The 14,900-nt window shown below is 34.0% G+C and overlaps 4 protein-coding genes and 1 long non-coding RNA gene across 5 annotated transcripts; 3 read left to right on the top strand and 2 right to left on the bottom strand.

The window, feature by feature from the left end:
- The first annotated feature begins 1,985 nt into the window (after positions 1-1,985).
- LOC124926711 (ubiquitin-40S ribosomal protein S27a) lies at positions 1,986-2,631 on the top strand. Its single transcript, XM_047466992.1, has one exon. It carries the CDS (start codon positions 2,038-2,040, stop codon positions 2,506-2,508), a length of 471 nt encoding a protein of 156 aa, XP_047322948.1. The 5' UTR covers positions 1,986-2,037; the 3' UTR covers positions 2,509-2,631.
- Positions 2,632-3,024: 393 nt separating this feature from the next.
- On the bottom strand, positions 3,025-4,833 carry LOC124927250 (RNA-binding protein 48). Its single transcript, XM_047467638.1, has 7 exons — positions 4,667-4,833; positions 4,178-4,312; positions 4,010-4,093; positions 3,855-3,935; positions 3,624-3,763; positions 3,322-3,548; positions 3,025-3,222 (listed from the first exon to the last, which is right to left on the bottom strand). Exons 2-7 carry the CDS (start codon positions 4,237-4,239, stop codon positions 3,145-3,147), a joined length of 672 nt encoding a protein of 223 aa, XP_047323594.1. The 5' UTR covers positions 4,240-4,312; positions 4,667-4,833; the 3' UTR covers positions 3,025-3,144.
- Positions 4,834-6,185: 1,352 nt separating this feature from the next.
- On the top strand, positions 6,186-8,732 carry LOC124923952 (probable polygalacturonase At1g80170). Its single transcript, XM_047463963.1, has 8 exons — positions 6,186-6,664; positions 6,746-6,874; positions 6,974-7,144; positions 7,235-7,255; positions 7,345-7,552; positions 7,622-7,703; positions 7,864-8,089; positions 8,168-8,732. The coding sequence occupies exons 1-8, from the start codon at positions 6,233-6,235 to the stop codon at positions 8,477-8,479; spliced, it is 1,581 nt and encodes a 526-aa protein (XP_047319919.1). The 5' UTR covers positions 6,186-6,232; the 3' UTR covers positions 8,480-8,732.
- Positions 8,091-14,111, bottom strand: LOC124923953. The gene is made up of 3 exons (XR_007098282.1): positions 13,905-14,111; positions 10,285-10,381; positions 8,091-9,465 (listed from the first exon to the last, which is right to left on the bottom strand). It is a non-coding gene; the product is annotated as an uncharacterized LOC124923953 (long non-coding RNA).
- Positions 11,248-13,664, top strand: LOC124923950 (polygalacturonase At1g48100-like). The gene is made up of 7 exons (XM_047463962.1): positions 11,248-11,719; positions 11,822-11,953; positions 12,037-12,264; positions 12,341-12,385; positions 12,482-12,689; positions 12,787-12,977; positions 13,055-13,664. Exons 1-7 carry the CDS (start codon positions 11,333-11,335, stop codon positions 13,445-13,447), a joined length of 1,584 nt encoding a protein of 527 aa, XP_047319918.1. The 5' UTR covers positions 11,248-11,332; the 3' UTR covers positions 13,448-13,664.
- Positions 14,112-14,900: the final 789 nt, after the last annotated feature.

Raw genomic sequence — 14,900 nt, 5'->3', positions numbered from 1 at the left:
GAGTGCAATGTTATAATAATTCCATAATCTTGCACCGGCCCACCACCATTCCACAACCATATATAAGGGATTTGTAAATAATTATAGGTATGAATATAATTTAGAAATACCAGTTGTGGTGGAAAAGAAGATGATTAATTATCATATTGTCTAGCTAAGTTTAGCTGGTACTTGATTAATTTAATTCCTTGATTAGCTTCTCTCCAATTATTCATCATTCCTAATTGATATTTAACAAATTATATAAGCCAGATGGACATAACGTGTAATTATGAAGCAATTTTCTCGTTTTTTCTCATCTGGCACTGCCCATTAAGTTAACCATGACAGTGCGTAGTCATGCATCATGCATTTCTTAAAAAGTGTCATTTTTATTTTATCAAATAATGTCAATATTTTAATATTAAAATGTTATTTATGGTCAACAAGGGCGGATCTTCCTTATTGTCGAAAAATAAGAAGATAAAAATGTGACCTTACTCTTCATTTTTTAATTTTTTAATTTCATTCAATATATTTTTTTTAAATCTCAAAAATAGGTAAAAAAAAAAAAAACGCTAATATACATGTTTGATGTTTCATTCATAAATTTCTCAACAAAAATTTAAGTCCATCATAATTTTTTTTTCAAACCCACCATAACTTTAAATCTTACGGACATTCATGTCGTCAATTCAGTTATTTTTGTATTGTATTGTCGAGGTATGATTTGTATGCGGCGTCAATTCAGTTACTTTTGTATTGTCGAGGTATGATTAGTATCTGAGCCTTTGTGGAGTATTAATGAGATTCAGAATTTTTTTTTAACTTTCTTAATTTTAGTTTATAAAATTGTTAAATAAAATATTTTTAAGTAAGATTTGAACTCGTAACTAAATAATTTTTTTAATCTTAAACTATTATGTTAAACTTTTTGTTAGAAAAATAGTAAAATTAACTATATTTTTTTTTAATAAATAGTCTATCCCGTGGGCTTACTGAGGTTACCTAGGGTCGGCCCTATCATGATTCAATAGGTGATATTTAAGTCTTTAGATAGTTGTTTGAAATTTTGATTAATGCGTTTAATATGATAATGTTACATATTTGACTTATCATCTCAATTATTTTCTAGAGAAATCATCGAACTTTTAATGATCGTAGTCGACCGATGAGTATCATTCAAAATGTTATTATTATGACATTTTCTGAGATTTGTTACGAAAAGTCGGTAGAGTTGGACGGTGAGTTAATCGTTCTTCTGGATGACCTACAAACTCGATAATTTATTAGAAAAAAATTTAATGTCATGTTTTGTTGTTTAAACATAAGATTATGTAAGAATTTTATTTCATTTTCTTTAATATACAATTTAGAATAAAAGTTCCATATTTTTGTTTAATACAGAAAATACTGAAATGTTTCAATTTTTTTGTAAAATAATTAATAAAATCTTTAGAAAAACAAAATGAGCCATTGAAAGTGCTTAGTTTGTCGAAAATGAGCCCCACCAGTATTGAGGGGGTCAAACTTGTACAACTAAACCTTTGACTAAGAACGAAATTAAATAAAAGTCAAACTTGTACACAAATATTTAAATATGACGCGAATATTTTTAAGGTGGTTGAGGATGGAATTTGTGTCCATCTAATATGACTGGACACATATATAATATTTTAAATTTGGATTCGGATATTAAAATTGTTTATAAATATGAATAAATTAAGTTTCGAAATATCACATCATATTAAGCTTATTTGTTATATATATATATATATATATATATATTATTTTATTTTGTTAAAAAAAATTATATATTTTTTTATAAATTTTAAACTTTTTTTATGTACTTTTAATAACTTGCTTGAAGTTAAAACTTTTGTTTTATTGGAGTAGGCCCATCAAGAGAGCAATTAAAAGATAAATGGGCTTATAAGCCCGCCCGAATACCTTTGTAGCCCAAGTTTTAAACTAAAAACCCTAGTCAATCAACCGGATATAAAATTTTGTTGTTCAAGATTTTAGGGTTTCTGCGTCAATCGAATTCCAGGCATAAAGATGCAGATCTTTGTGAAAACCCTTACGGGGAAGACGATAACCCTAGAGGTTGAATCTTCCGATACGATCGACAATGTTAAGGCTAAGATTCAGGACAAGGAAGGCATCCCTCCTGACCAGCAGCGACTAATCTTCGCCGGGAAACAACTTGAGGACGGAAGGACATTGGCCGATTACAACATCCAGAAGGAATCGACTCTTCATCTTGTGTTACGTCTTCGCGGTGGAGCGAAAAAGAGGAAGAAGAAGACCTACACCAAGCCAAAGAAGCTCAAACACAAGAAGAAGAAGGTAAAGCTATCGATCCTCCAGTTCTACAAGGTGGACGATTCTGGAAAAGTTCAGAAGCTCAGGAAGGAGTGCCCCAACGCTGAGTGCGGTGCGGGAACATTCATGGCTAATCACTTTGATCGCCATTACTGTGGAAAGTGTGGTTTGACTTACGTCTACCAGAAGGCCGGCGGTGATTAATCGATTCTCTGTTGCTATTATCTATCTTTTTAAGACTTTTAAATAGATCTGGATTTTGTTTATTAATTCTGAATGTTTTGAACCCTTATTTTTGATACTAGAAATCTTTTGAATTTTGCTGAATTTAATGTTTCAACTTGAATAATTCAAATGACAATTCGATCAGTTTTGTTTATGTACTGCCTGTTATCATTCATGGATGATGATACATTCATCCATTTAGATCACCTTAGGTTTTACAGATCTTTAACAAGAGCAATTCAGATCATTCATGGATGATGATACATTCATCCATTTAGAATCACCTTAGGTTTTGCAGATCTTTAACAAGAGCAATTCAGATGGGCTCATTCAATATTTGAATGATTTGGTTCACTTGAAAACACAATTTCAATTAGATTGATTACCCATTAGATATATGTGAAGAATATTTATAAAATTCACTAGGATTGTTTTATAAATGCTCTTAAACTTTCAATAAACGAAACAAAATAGATCTCGAAAACATTCTTGCTAATTAAGTACATCCACCATGATCTTTGGTGAAGCAAATCTAACATTGGACATAGGTTATATGAATATTCTTCCAAATTGAAGGAGGTTGTTGGATTGATTCTAGAATGGAAGGATTGGTTGTCAGATTCTTCTTCTGTTGTCTGGTTTAGGTTTCTTCAAAGGGCCACCACCTTCCAAATTATCAGAGCTTGATTGTATCTACAACAACAATACATTTACATTCTTGAGTTAGTGTTCTTTACATCTACTATATGACTTCAGAGAAAAGCAAAAGGAACCATAACTAGTTGGTCTAACCTTATTCAGTTTCTCCCTAACCATGTGGACAGTTTTATTCATTGATTGGGATGGGAAATAATCCTGATTGGAGGAAACCCTAGCCATGATCAAAGGATCATTGCTAGAGACATGCTCTACTTGTTCAGAATTCCTGTATTGAAATCCTTTGTGGTTAGATTTCTTTGGTTCGGAACTCCCACTTGTCATTGATGGAGAATCTGCCTGATGAACACCAGATCTTTGACCTGAAACAGATTTTATTAACTATTATCTTACAATAGCAAGCAATTTTATTAGTCTAAGTTGATGTCTGTCTTAACTGTTTAATCTTGCCATTACTTCCTTTCTTCTGCCTTCTAGTTTCTCTTTTGTGTCTGGGAGACTCTCAAACTGAGGAGCATATGATACCTGCAGTTTGTTTCCTAGGAAAACAGAATCGTCCAATTTCCTTTTCGCAAACCTATATATATTTTCACATATACAAACAAGGTCACACATCATCATGTCTTGACAAAAACAACAACCTTCGTCACAACAAAACCAACATTTACCTGGCATTGCTAACATGACGGAACTTGATCCAGAAAATGTCAGTGAAGGGCTCACAATCTTCAGCATCCATGGGTTTGCAGCTAAAACGAAATTGAAAAAATAAGAATGTAAAATCATTTGAAAGATGAAATTAGGTGGGAGAGAAACGGCTTACTCTTCAACCTCTCCATAAGATTCAAATAACTTAGACAACTCATCACCACAACCCAGGGATGGAACATTGTGCACAATCAAATATCTGCAGCGAAAGACATGCAATATTCATACAGAATCTGAAATATTCATAAGCGTAGTGATGCTCTAAACATAAGATGGAACACACTTGGATTCATCGCAAACAGTGTATACGCGGACAGCAGGTAGATCGCCTCTATAACGAGGCATCACAGATAACAGATTTCGCCTACTTTATGAAGTCTGATCGAAATTGAACCTCCAAAATATAAGTTGTTTTTCTCTGCATCAAATGTGGAGGTAAGAATGAGCTATAACTGCTACATAAGAGATTCAAGCAAACATGGATTATCATCAAGTTTGATCATACTGTTATTAACCAGAACATGAATTTTATGAAACAAATAAAAGAGTTTAAAAACATTTACATTTACATTTGCAATTCAAATCTAACTAGAGCTGCTGGATTCATAAGCTATTTGCAACTTAAAAACATCTAGACGATTACAATATAACCAGAGCTGGATTCATAAAGCAATTCAAGTTTAATACCAGCACAGCGCACTTATATTTTTCTTCCGATTTACTAATTATATTTTCTGCTTCAAGTTCTTCCGATTTATTCTTATTTATTTACCTGGATAGCTGGTTCTCCTCCATCTTTACTCAATTAAAATCGGCATAGGCTTTCAGTGATTCACCATGCTTGTGGTGCAATAGACGTAGGCAACGGCCACGGCGATAGCGACGGCAACGGCGAGGGTCAGAGGCGACGGAGAGCGGCGAGGGGCAAACGGCTACTAGAGAGGGTCGGGGTTTCAAGATCTCTTCTCTCTTCTGTATTATGTTTTCTAAAGTGAGAATTAAGAAAAAAAAATTAAATGACTGGATTTTAATTAAAATAATTTGGAATAAATAAATAATAATAAAAATAAAACCAAAAATAAGTGTAAATAAAAAATCTAATTATCAAATATGTCTGATTTAATTCTCCCCCAAATTTTATTTTTTTAACTCGTATACTCATAATCTCCAATAATTTTTTATTTATAATTTTAGTGAAAATAATAACAAATTACATTTTCAATTCTCCGATCTTAACTTAATACAAAATCATAATTCCTCCCTCAAATATATTAATTTGAATAAAAAATCACAAACTTTCAATTAAATATTTTAATTTGAATACAAATTCACAAATTTTCACTCAAATATTTTATTTTTAATACAAAAATCACAACTAAGAATAATAATAGATGAAAGTATACCTAGTTGTGAAAAACAAATATGTTGGTGATGTTATATAGTTAATTGTGTTTATTATTGTTAGACGAAAAAAATCGAAAAAAAATTTGATGCATAATTTAGATAAGATATTAGCCGAGACTTAATAGAAGTTGAGGCAGAGAAATATTAATTATCTCTAAATACTGGGTTCTTCCAGCTTAATTATTTGTTCTTATTTACAATAAATTAGTAGTAAAATACTTTTTAAGATAAAATCCCTTATAAACAAAACCTTCATATATGTTTAGGAGGAAGGGAATGATTTTTCGATATGGGATTAAGGCGTGAGAGATTGGATGGGAATATGTAATTCAGTTTGATAGCTTTTAATTTTTAGTGCTCTTTAAGTTTATAGCTATTTAGGGTATGTCTGTATTCCTAAGCTGTTTAATAAGATGCAAGTATTCTAAACATTTATAGGAGATTTATTCCAATCTTATTTGACTGAATAAACCCGCTATTACTAAAATCATAGAAGGAAATGATTAAAGCCCTGTTTAACTTCAGCATAATTACTCAAGGTAAATAAAAATATAATATGTGTATTATGGCACATTTAGTCTGATCTGGATTCAATAATTAATTAATTAATTAGCGGTTTAATTTCTCTATCAGATTTCAAATAAGACGGGAAATGAAGACACTCGTTATGAAAATTCTTCCTAGACAAGATTATACTTTATTTGCATTTTATCATAAAGTTACAATTAATATTCTCATATGATGTAGACTTGCTAGTCTTTTTTTGTTGTGATTTCATATTTGATCAAGTGTAATTCTACCAATAAATACAAACAATCATCTTTTTTATGTTAGTGGGGGAGAAGGAAGTAGAAGTTTGAAGAGTAAAGCAATGTCCTTCCAAAAGATCTTTAAACTTCAAGAGTGGGTTTTGTTGAAAAAATAATACACCTTCATGTACTTCCAAGCCAAGCCACATTCCATTAAAATCATACCACTATTTCTCTTAATTTCTAATCCCCCTCACCATATCTATATTAATACACCTTATGTCTTCACTTCATTTATACAAATTCAACTTACAATTACTCCTATAATAATAATAATAATCATCATCATCATCATGGATATTAAATTCTTGTTTGTTTCATTATTTCTATTTGGTTTACTCTTACTGCCTCCTCCTCCTGCTGCTGCTGCTGCTAGCTATAGTACTTCTTCATCATCATCATCATCATATGATGATATTGACATTGAACAAGTTATTGAAGAGTTTGACTTTGATCTTGAAGGTTACCCTTTGCCAGAATTTCTACATCGCGGAAAAGTTCATGTTAATGTCGACTCATTTGGTGCTGTTGGAGACGGTGTTGCTGATGATACTCTGGTGTGATCATTTGATTCACTTAATGTTTTGTTTTTGTTCTATTTACTTGAATATATATTAAAAAAAGTTGTTGTTTGGCAGGCGTTTATAAGTGCGTGGAACAAGTCTTGCTCAACTGCAAGATCGGTTTTATTGGTTCCTGCTGAACGCAAGTATTTGGTGAATGCCACGAAATTTAAGGGGCCCTGTGCCGAAAGGTTTATTGTACAGGTATTCTCGCGAAAAATGTAGTCAAATCTCTGTTTTTTTATGTAGTGATGGCAAAAGCTTTCTCTATTTAATATTATCGAGTTGTTTTGACAATAACAGATTGATGGAACAATAGTGGCACCCAATGATCCTAAAACATGGGATCCAAAGTTACCGAGAACATGGCTCGAGTTTTCGAATCTAACCGGGGTACTATTTCAAGGAAGTGGAGTAATAGATGGTTCTGGGAGCAATTGGTGGGCAGCATCTTGCAAGAAGAACAAGACTAATGTATTATTATTATTACTATTATTATTATGCAATTCTCACAATCAATAAACAAGACTAATTTGATTTATTTTGTTGGTTTCATGATTGCAGCCTTGCAAAGGAGCTCCAACTGTAAGTAATTGGTAACTAGATTAACATATGTTTTCACTAGATTAAAAATACAAATAAGAGCTTTTTTTATATGTATATGATAATTGCAGGCATTCACCATAGATTCAAGCTCGGCTATAAGGGTGAAAGGGCTGACATTAAAAAACAGCCAGCAGATGCATTTTGTGGTATCGCGATGCGATTCTGTTCGGTTATCTGGTATTGAAGTTTCTTCTCCGGGAGACAGCCCTAACACAGATGGAATCCATATCACTGCATCAACCAATGTCATCATGCAGGACTGCAAAATTGGGACAGGTCAGTTTGCAAATTTTAGTTAAGCAGTGATAAAGATTTGGTTTAATTCTTCTTCTTATTTGCTTGTAGGGGATGATTGCATCTCAATTGTTAATGGAAGTTCAAATATCAAGATGAAAACATTGTATTGTGGACCTGGTCATGGCATAAGGTCCAAATTTGAAAAATATATATAGAAACTGTATTATTTATCTGCACTTATACATTATTGAAATTTGAAACTGATCCTAATAAGTGCTTATTTCTTATCTTTCCACTAAATGGATGAGTTTAAATAAAAAAAACAAATTAAATTTTAATCTTGTTTGCAGCATTGGAAGCCTTGGAAAGGATAACTCAACAGGCATAGTAACAAAAGTGGTGTTGGATACAGCCTTCCTAAGAAATACAACCAATGGCCTTCGGATCAAGACATGGCAGGGAGGGTCTGGTTACGTCCGCTCCATTCGCTTTCAGAATGTCAGGATGGAGGACGTCTCAAACCCCATTATTATCGATCAATTCTACTGCGACTCACCTAAATCTTGTCAAAACCAGGTACCAAAAAAACAGAAACCTTAATAAGACAAAAAAATTACATAGTATATAAGCAAATGAAAACTTGTTAATTTGCAGACATCTGCAGTGGAGATAAGTCAAATACTGTATAGGAATATTAGTGGGACATCGAAGACGGAGAGAGCAATGAATTTTGCGTGCAGTGATACAGTCCCGTGCGAGCATATAGTGTTGAATAATATTAACCTGCAGAGCAAAGATGGAGTTGCGGAGACATATTGTAACTCTGTTACAGGGTTTAATTATGGATATGTGCAGCCTTCGGCCGAATGCATAACTTCTTCGGACAAGGCTTACGTGGGAGATGAAGATGTGGAGCTTGTACTGAAACCAACCGCTGGGGAGGATTTCTTGCATACCGAACTTTGATGTGTCTTTCGGTCTGCTTATAGTAACTAGTAATGACAGTTTACATAGAGCTAGCTGATTGAGAAGTTGGCCATATATATTATACAGACAAGAAAAAAAAAGTTACTTATATATGATTTTATAACAATTAAAGATATCTCCCATCGAAGCCAAGTAAATTTAGGATGAAAGATGGGAGATTTATACTATGTAATTTTGTGTGTGTTTTGAGAAGAATAAATCAATTAATAGTATGTTTGCTTATTAATAACAATATTTATGATAAGAACATTAAATGAGAAAAAATAATTGCACATACATATAACCAATAATGCATTTGGGTACACGTAAGTACACACACGGGTCATTGTGATTTTGTCATTATTTTAGTTTAATGATAAGATGTAACACCAGCCCTAGATTTGGGATCATATATATTCTTGAAATTTAAAGGAGTACTGACCCATATCCCTGTGGGTCAAGAGAGAGGAGTTTTCATGCAGCAGAGACAAAAAGGGACCTGACCTTATCATGGTCTAGTCCAAAATAATCTTAATAATGTGGTGAAGTGTAGGGTAGGGTATATGAAATTAAAGCTAGCTATTCTTCTTTTTTTTTTACCGGCCGGCCGGGCTAATAAATACGGAGGAACCCATTCTGGTCCGTGAAGTCCTTGTTCATGATCAATTTCTTGTTCTGTTGTGACTTTGAGAAATTTAAGCAAATATGCAAGCAAACAGCCAGCCAGCCAGCAGATGCTGACAAACAACCAAACAGATCCTAATTTGTAATTAACACTATGAATGAAGGAGAAACAAACAAAATATACCTCAAATGACAGTAGTGGCTGGCCGGCAGCAGCTTTAGATGCTTTGCTAATTGCGACAGCGCAACAGTTTTTTCTTTCCCCCACCCCCATTTTCTTCATAATTCATCAATGCTGAAATTCTTGCTCCTCTACGTACAATTCTGACCACTGTCTCTAAAGCTGCTTATTTCCAATGCTACTACGGAAAAGCAACATAATTAACTGAAACCCTTCTTCAGATGCCAAAATATTGCATGCCATGCATCAAGATTATTTGAAAATAACCTTGAGATTACAAAAAGTTAATTGATTATTATTTGAATTATATGATTTTCATGAGATAATTAAATGATGAGTTTGGCTCTAGACTAAACAGTTATTTTGTCAAGTAGTTAAGCATTATACTTCAATAATTGTCACGGAATCATAGGGAGGCTAGAGTTCGTTTGATTCCTAAATGTTAAGACAAGTGGGGGCAATTAATTATTTACATCAACTATGCAAAAACATTTCTGTTTATTATTTGATTCGACGGATGTACAATAATCGTACATTTGAAACAAGTTCATCATCGCAACATTACAAAAATAACACTACAAAAACCATGCTTGTGGACAGAGACAAGGATTGACATGGGTTGGGTTCTAGCTAATCAAATCCAGGGGAAATTAAGTGTCTTTTAGCTAACTCTTCAGCTAGTAGTTTCTCATATAAAAATAAAAATTACCTACAGGCAGGCATTTTAACGTTTGTTGTGGACCTATTCTTGTTTATTATTACTGTGATTTACTTAGTAATCTGGTAACTGGCCAGCTGTCAGAACCGATACAGGACAATAAAGATGTAATTAATTAAAACTTAGCCACTTTCCTCCCTTTTTTTTTTTTTTGGTTAAACAAGTCATAATTTGAAATGGGTTTTTCTTAGTTTTGCTATTACCACCAACAAAAGGGATTTAAGGCCATGGTTAAGTCCAATTAAAAGTAAATAGCAAGAGAGAGGAAGAGAGCCTACTTACAATCTATCTGAATCTGGTTTGTTCACGAGAGTGTTGTAAAGGTTCACGAGAGCTTCTTTTCCTTGTCCCACTACAAGACGGCTTATAGAATGTCCCACTGCACCAAAAATGGAATAAGAAATCAAACATGAAACAAGTTGGGACTTTATGATCAACTAATAATAATAAAAAAAATATTTACATGTGAAAATTGGTAAAAGCAATTGGCATTGGAATTGGAGATAAGTAATGCAGATTTTGGAAAGCGTAGGTTCCAATTAAAGTAAAATTGGAACAATTAGGCATGTATTATATTATTATTATTTTAGGGAGGTAAGAGGGGAGAGGAAGTCATGGGCCAACATTGCTGGTTAAATAGACAAAACTACAAAACAGAAAACTATATAGCCCGTGAAGGGGTATGCATGTGACATTAAAAATGAGCTCTTGTGATCACTTTCACAACTTATACATCTCTTCCCCCACCCCAATCACGTGCGTGCTTTTGCTTCAATTATTCACTAAAACATAAGTTTTTACCATACTGTCCCTTCTCTCTCTAACCCTATCACTAAGGTGCTCCTTATCCTGCCCTAAACCCCGCCACATCGTCCAGCTTACCTAACCGATCCCAATAAGTAAATAACTTTCCTTTAAGTGCTTACCTAGCGCAAGCAAGTAAAACTCAAATGAAAGCCTTCAAGTAATCTTGCAAACAGACCCATTTGGAAACACTTATTCTTGTTTGTACGAATAAACATTTTCAGAAACAGAAACAATAAGTGGTTCCACTTCCACATGGGTTAGAGTCTTGATGAATGTCCCTATTATGCAAGCTGGGTTATTGGGTTCAATGGCTATTGTTTGATTCACATGCAACCAAACAATTCCATGTGTTGAAATTGGGACCCATCATGAAGACATGAATTAAAAAAAGATTCTCAATAAGGAAAAAAAAGTTGGGAGAGTCACCTTCTTTATTTACAACTTCATGGCTCTACATTCTACAGTCCTCCCATAAGCTCTGTTGCACCCCTTGCTATATAAAAAGTGATCCATCTCCTCTCCAATGTGGGCATCCTTCTATTGCTTTCTCTCTCTATCTCACTCACACACAAGCACAAAACTATTAAGGATGAAGAAGACGGGATTTAGCTTTAGAAGCGTGATGTCCATGTTTCTGATAGCCTTCCTTGTTTGGTCATCAAATATGGAGGGTTGCCATGCCAGGAAAAGAAGGCATTGGGCGCAAAACAGAGGAGACACAGTTTCTTTGTACAAGAAGAAAGGGAAGAGCCACGGTAGTAAACAAAAATCCAAGACTCCGACGACTTCCCCAAAGGATCATCCTACATTAGCTCCAGTTCCAAGTCCAAAGCAAAGCCCCTCCTCTTCCTCTGTCTTTAATGTTCTTAGCTTTGGTGCCAAGGGAGACGGAACAAGTGATGACACAAAGGTAACACTAGTTCAAAATTTCCACAATAAATTTCTTCCTTATCATATAGATAAATTGAGTTGAAATTCCTAAAGAAAAATTGCATTGCTATGGTGCAAACAGGCATTTCAGGCAGCATGGGCAGCTGCTTGCAAAGTTAAGGCATCAATGGTTTTGGTTCCATCAGAGTATGAGTTTCTTGTTGGCCCCATTTCATTCTCTGGTCCCTACTGCCAACATGACATTGTTTTTCAGGTAGATAATGCTTAGTTTCTTTCTTGAAGAAACAATAAAGGTAATAAACTCACTGGGGATAAATTGGTGCTTATGACCTGCAGCTTGATGGCACCATTATGGCTCCTACGAGCTCCAAAGCTTGGGGCTCAGGTCTACTACAGTGGCTTGAATTCACAAAACTAATAGGACTCACAATCCAAGGGACGGGAATCATAGATGGAAGAGGCTCCGTCTGGTGGGACAAGTATCCATATATCGATCCAGAATATGAAGAATTAGATCCACTTATTCCATTTAATGAGACAACGGAAGAAATTCCGCCTATACCAGTAAAACTTGTTTCATGCCCTTTGACTATAGTTCCACCATTATCTAGTTCCTTATAGTGAACAATTTGTCTGGCAGATAAGCAGTGCAGAGACAGGGAAAATGCCAAGCATTAAACCAACTGTAAGGACCCATTGTGAGAATTTATTGACAATAGTAATGGTCCATACTCCTCAATAAAACCTTTTTGTAACATTACCAATTTGGCATTCAATGCAGGCAGTAAGGTTCTATGGGAGTTTTAACGTGACAGTCACAGGCATTACCATTCAAAACAGCCCTCAATGCCACCTTAAGTTTGACAACTGCATGGGGGTGTCCGTACACAACATTGCCACCTTATCTCCAGGTGACAGCCCCAATACCGATGGAATTCATTTGCAGAATTCAAGGGATGTTCTAATCCGAAATAGCAATCTTGCATGTGGTAATAATTCCTTCCTTCTTTCCAGTTTTCATCATCATCATCCTCTCAAACTTAATTGTCTTAATTACAACATTTGTTTCCCCCCTCCCTCAATTAGGAGATGATTGTGTGTCAATACAAACTGGATGCACAAATGTGTACATACACGATGTCAATTGCGGACCTGGACATGGAATCAGCATAGGAGGACTAGGAAGGGACCAAACAAAAGCTTGTGTCTCGAACATTACTGTCCGGAATGTAGTAATGAAGAACACAATGAATGGTGTCAGAATAAAGACCTGGCAGGTAAAATAAAACTGAAATTGAGTATGAAATTAATGAATTCGTCCCCCCCCTGAAAGAAAGATTGACTGATTTTGCAGGGTGGGTCAGGGTCTGTGAAGGGAGTATTATTCTCAAATATTCAAGTTTCTGAAGTTGAAGTGCCGATAGTTATAGACCAGTACTACTGCGACAAAACCCAATGCACGAATCATACATTAGCTGTGGGTCTTTCAGGAATAACCTTTGAAAACATAAGAGGAACGTACACAGTGAAAGCAGCACACCTTTCCTGTAGCAACACAGTGCCATGTACTGATGTTACCTTGACCAATTTACAACTTAAACCTCTTCAAGAACATAACCACATGTATGATCCCTTCTGTTGGCAGAGTTTTGGGGAATTGAATTCCCCCACTATCCCTCCTATAAATTGCCTACAACTCGGAAAGCCATCAAATGATCATGCTCAAGTTGATACTGATATTTGTTGAACTTAGCATAATATATCTATATATATATTTATATTTATAGATTCTGGTGTATGCAGTTGTGTGGTTGGCATGATTTGTCCAACCCCCTTTTACACCATCATCATCATCATCATCCATATGATATAATTTTATATATGTAAACAATTAGTGTTGGAAGATATGATTGTTGGCCACAAGTAGTGATTTAAAGACTTCAGCTAAGTTAATATTGTTATCACCCAGAAGAATAGAATGAGAAACTCCAATTCATACTTGGTGCGGAAGAAAGAAATATGAATCAAAACCGATACGGAATCAAAACAATTTAAGGATGGTTAAGTTTAATTAGGAGAAGAATGAAATCACGAATAGTTCATGGAGGCTCAACTAGAAACAAAACATAATTACATCATGAGGTATTCAATAAGCATAACTAATTAAGATAAGAGGAGGATCATGAGTCGTGAATACTGCATACCTTCTGGAATAGCAGAAAACGGAACATCGCGCTCCATTAGTATGATTTCCATTGTTTGCAGAAATGTCTCCAGAGATCTTCTTCTATTCTTCTTTCTTTTAACCCTCAAAATTCAATAACGCGGCGGCGGGATCGAATTGGTTAAACGTTTATGACATCGTGTGGCAGAGGCGACAAACATCTATCATCCCAATCCTCACTGTCATCATTATCAACGAGAGGACCGTTAAATTTTATCTAAAAGCGTTTTGAGCCGGTAAGAGTCGGTTTAAGAGCGTTTTGAGCCGGTAAGAGTCGGTTTAAGAGATCAAAATGTCATGGTTTAATTCCATCGGTTTAGAGCGTTTTGAGCCGGTAAGAATCGATTTAAGAGACTAAAAGAGCACTATTCATCTATTATTATAAAATAAATAATAAATATTCCCAATCATTTCATCTCTTATTATAAAATATATTTCATAGTCACTTATTTCTTTTAGTTACTTCAATATATTTTTGTGAATTTCCTTATTATGGGAGACCAAATACTTAAACCCTTATATCTATACCATCGGTCCATCACAACAAAATAAATATTATTTCCTTTGGATACATGGTTTCAATATTTGAAGTATTTGAGAGAATTTGTGGAAGTAATCAACAAATCTCTACAATAAAAAAAATTACTATACATACCAATTTAAAGTATTTATTTAATAAGAAAATTTAAATAAAATAAAATTGTCATGATTGTTCAATAAAATCAGTGACTTAAAAGACTAAAATGTTACCATTCATATAGTTATTAGGTATAATATTATTTTTTCTTAATTAAAAAATATAAAATTATTTATTACTTTTTTTTTTGTCTCTTATATGTTAATATTTTTTTAATTAATTTTATTAAATTAATAACAAAATTGCTTAAAATTAGTGAATTCACATCTAAAAATTATCAAAATCAATAGATAAATATCTATTACATTCAATTAGATGGATATTTGATTAGATGCATGA

This window comes from Impatiens glandulifera, chromosome 2 (genome assembly GCF_907164915.1).
Source record: "Impatiens glandulifera chromosome 2, dImpGla2.1, whole genome shotgun sequence".
In the NCBI taxonomy this organism is placed as follows: Eukaryota; Viridiplantae; Streptophyta; class Magnoliopsida; order Ericales; family Balsaminaceae; genus Impatiens; species Impatiens glandulifera.
The sequence above is the reverse complement of the archived record's forward strand: the minus strand, read 5'-3'. Positions and strand labels throughout refer to the sequence as shown.

Coding starts and splice junctions, on each gene's coding strand:
- LOC124927250 (XM_047467638.1), bottom strand. CDS start 4,239: ATGCCTCGTTATAGAGGCGATCTACCTGCTGTCCGCGTATACACTGTT. Junction 3,936..4,009: donor TCTTATGGAGAGGTTGAAGA/GTAAGCCGTTTC, acceptor ATTTCGTTTTAG/CTGCAAACCCATGGATGCTG. Junction 3,223..3,321: donor TTAGGGAGAAACTGAATAAG/GTTAGACCAACT, acceptor TTGTTGTTGTAG/ATACAATCAAGCTCTGATAA.
- LOC124926711 (XM_047466992.1), top strand. CDS start 2,038: ATGCAGATCTTTGTGAAAACCCTTACGGGGAAGACGATAACCCTAGAG.
- LOC124923952 (XM_047463963.1), top strand. CDS start 6,233: ATGTACTTCCAAGCCAAGCCACATTCCATTAAAATCATACCACTATTT. Junction 7,256..7,344: donor CTTGCAAAGGAGCTCCAACT/GTAAGTAATTGG, acceptor TGATAATTGCAG/GCATTCACCATAGATTCAAG. Junction 7,704..7,863: donor GGACCTGGTCATGGCATAAG/GTCCAAATTTGA, acceptor TCTTGTTTGCAG/CATTGGAAGCCTTGGAAAGG.
- LOC124923950 (XM_047463962.1), top strand. CDS start 11,333: ATGTGGGCATCCTTCTATTGCTTTCTCTCTCTATCTCACTCACACACA. Junction 12,265..12,340: donor AAGAAATTCCGCCTATACCA/GTAAAACTTGTT, acceptor TTTGTCTGGCAG/ATAAGCAGTGCAGAGACAGG. Junction 12,690..12,786: donor AAATAGCAATCTTGCATGTG/GTAATAATTCCT, acceptor TCCCTCAATTAG/GAGATGATTGTGTGTCAATA.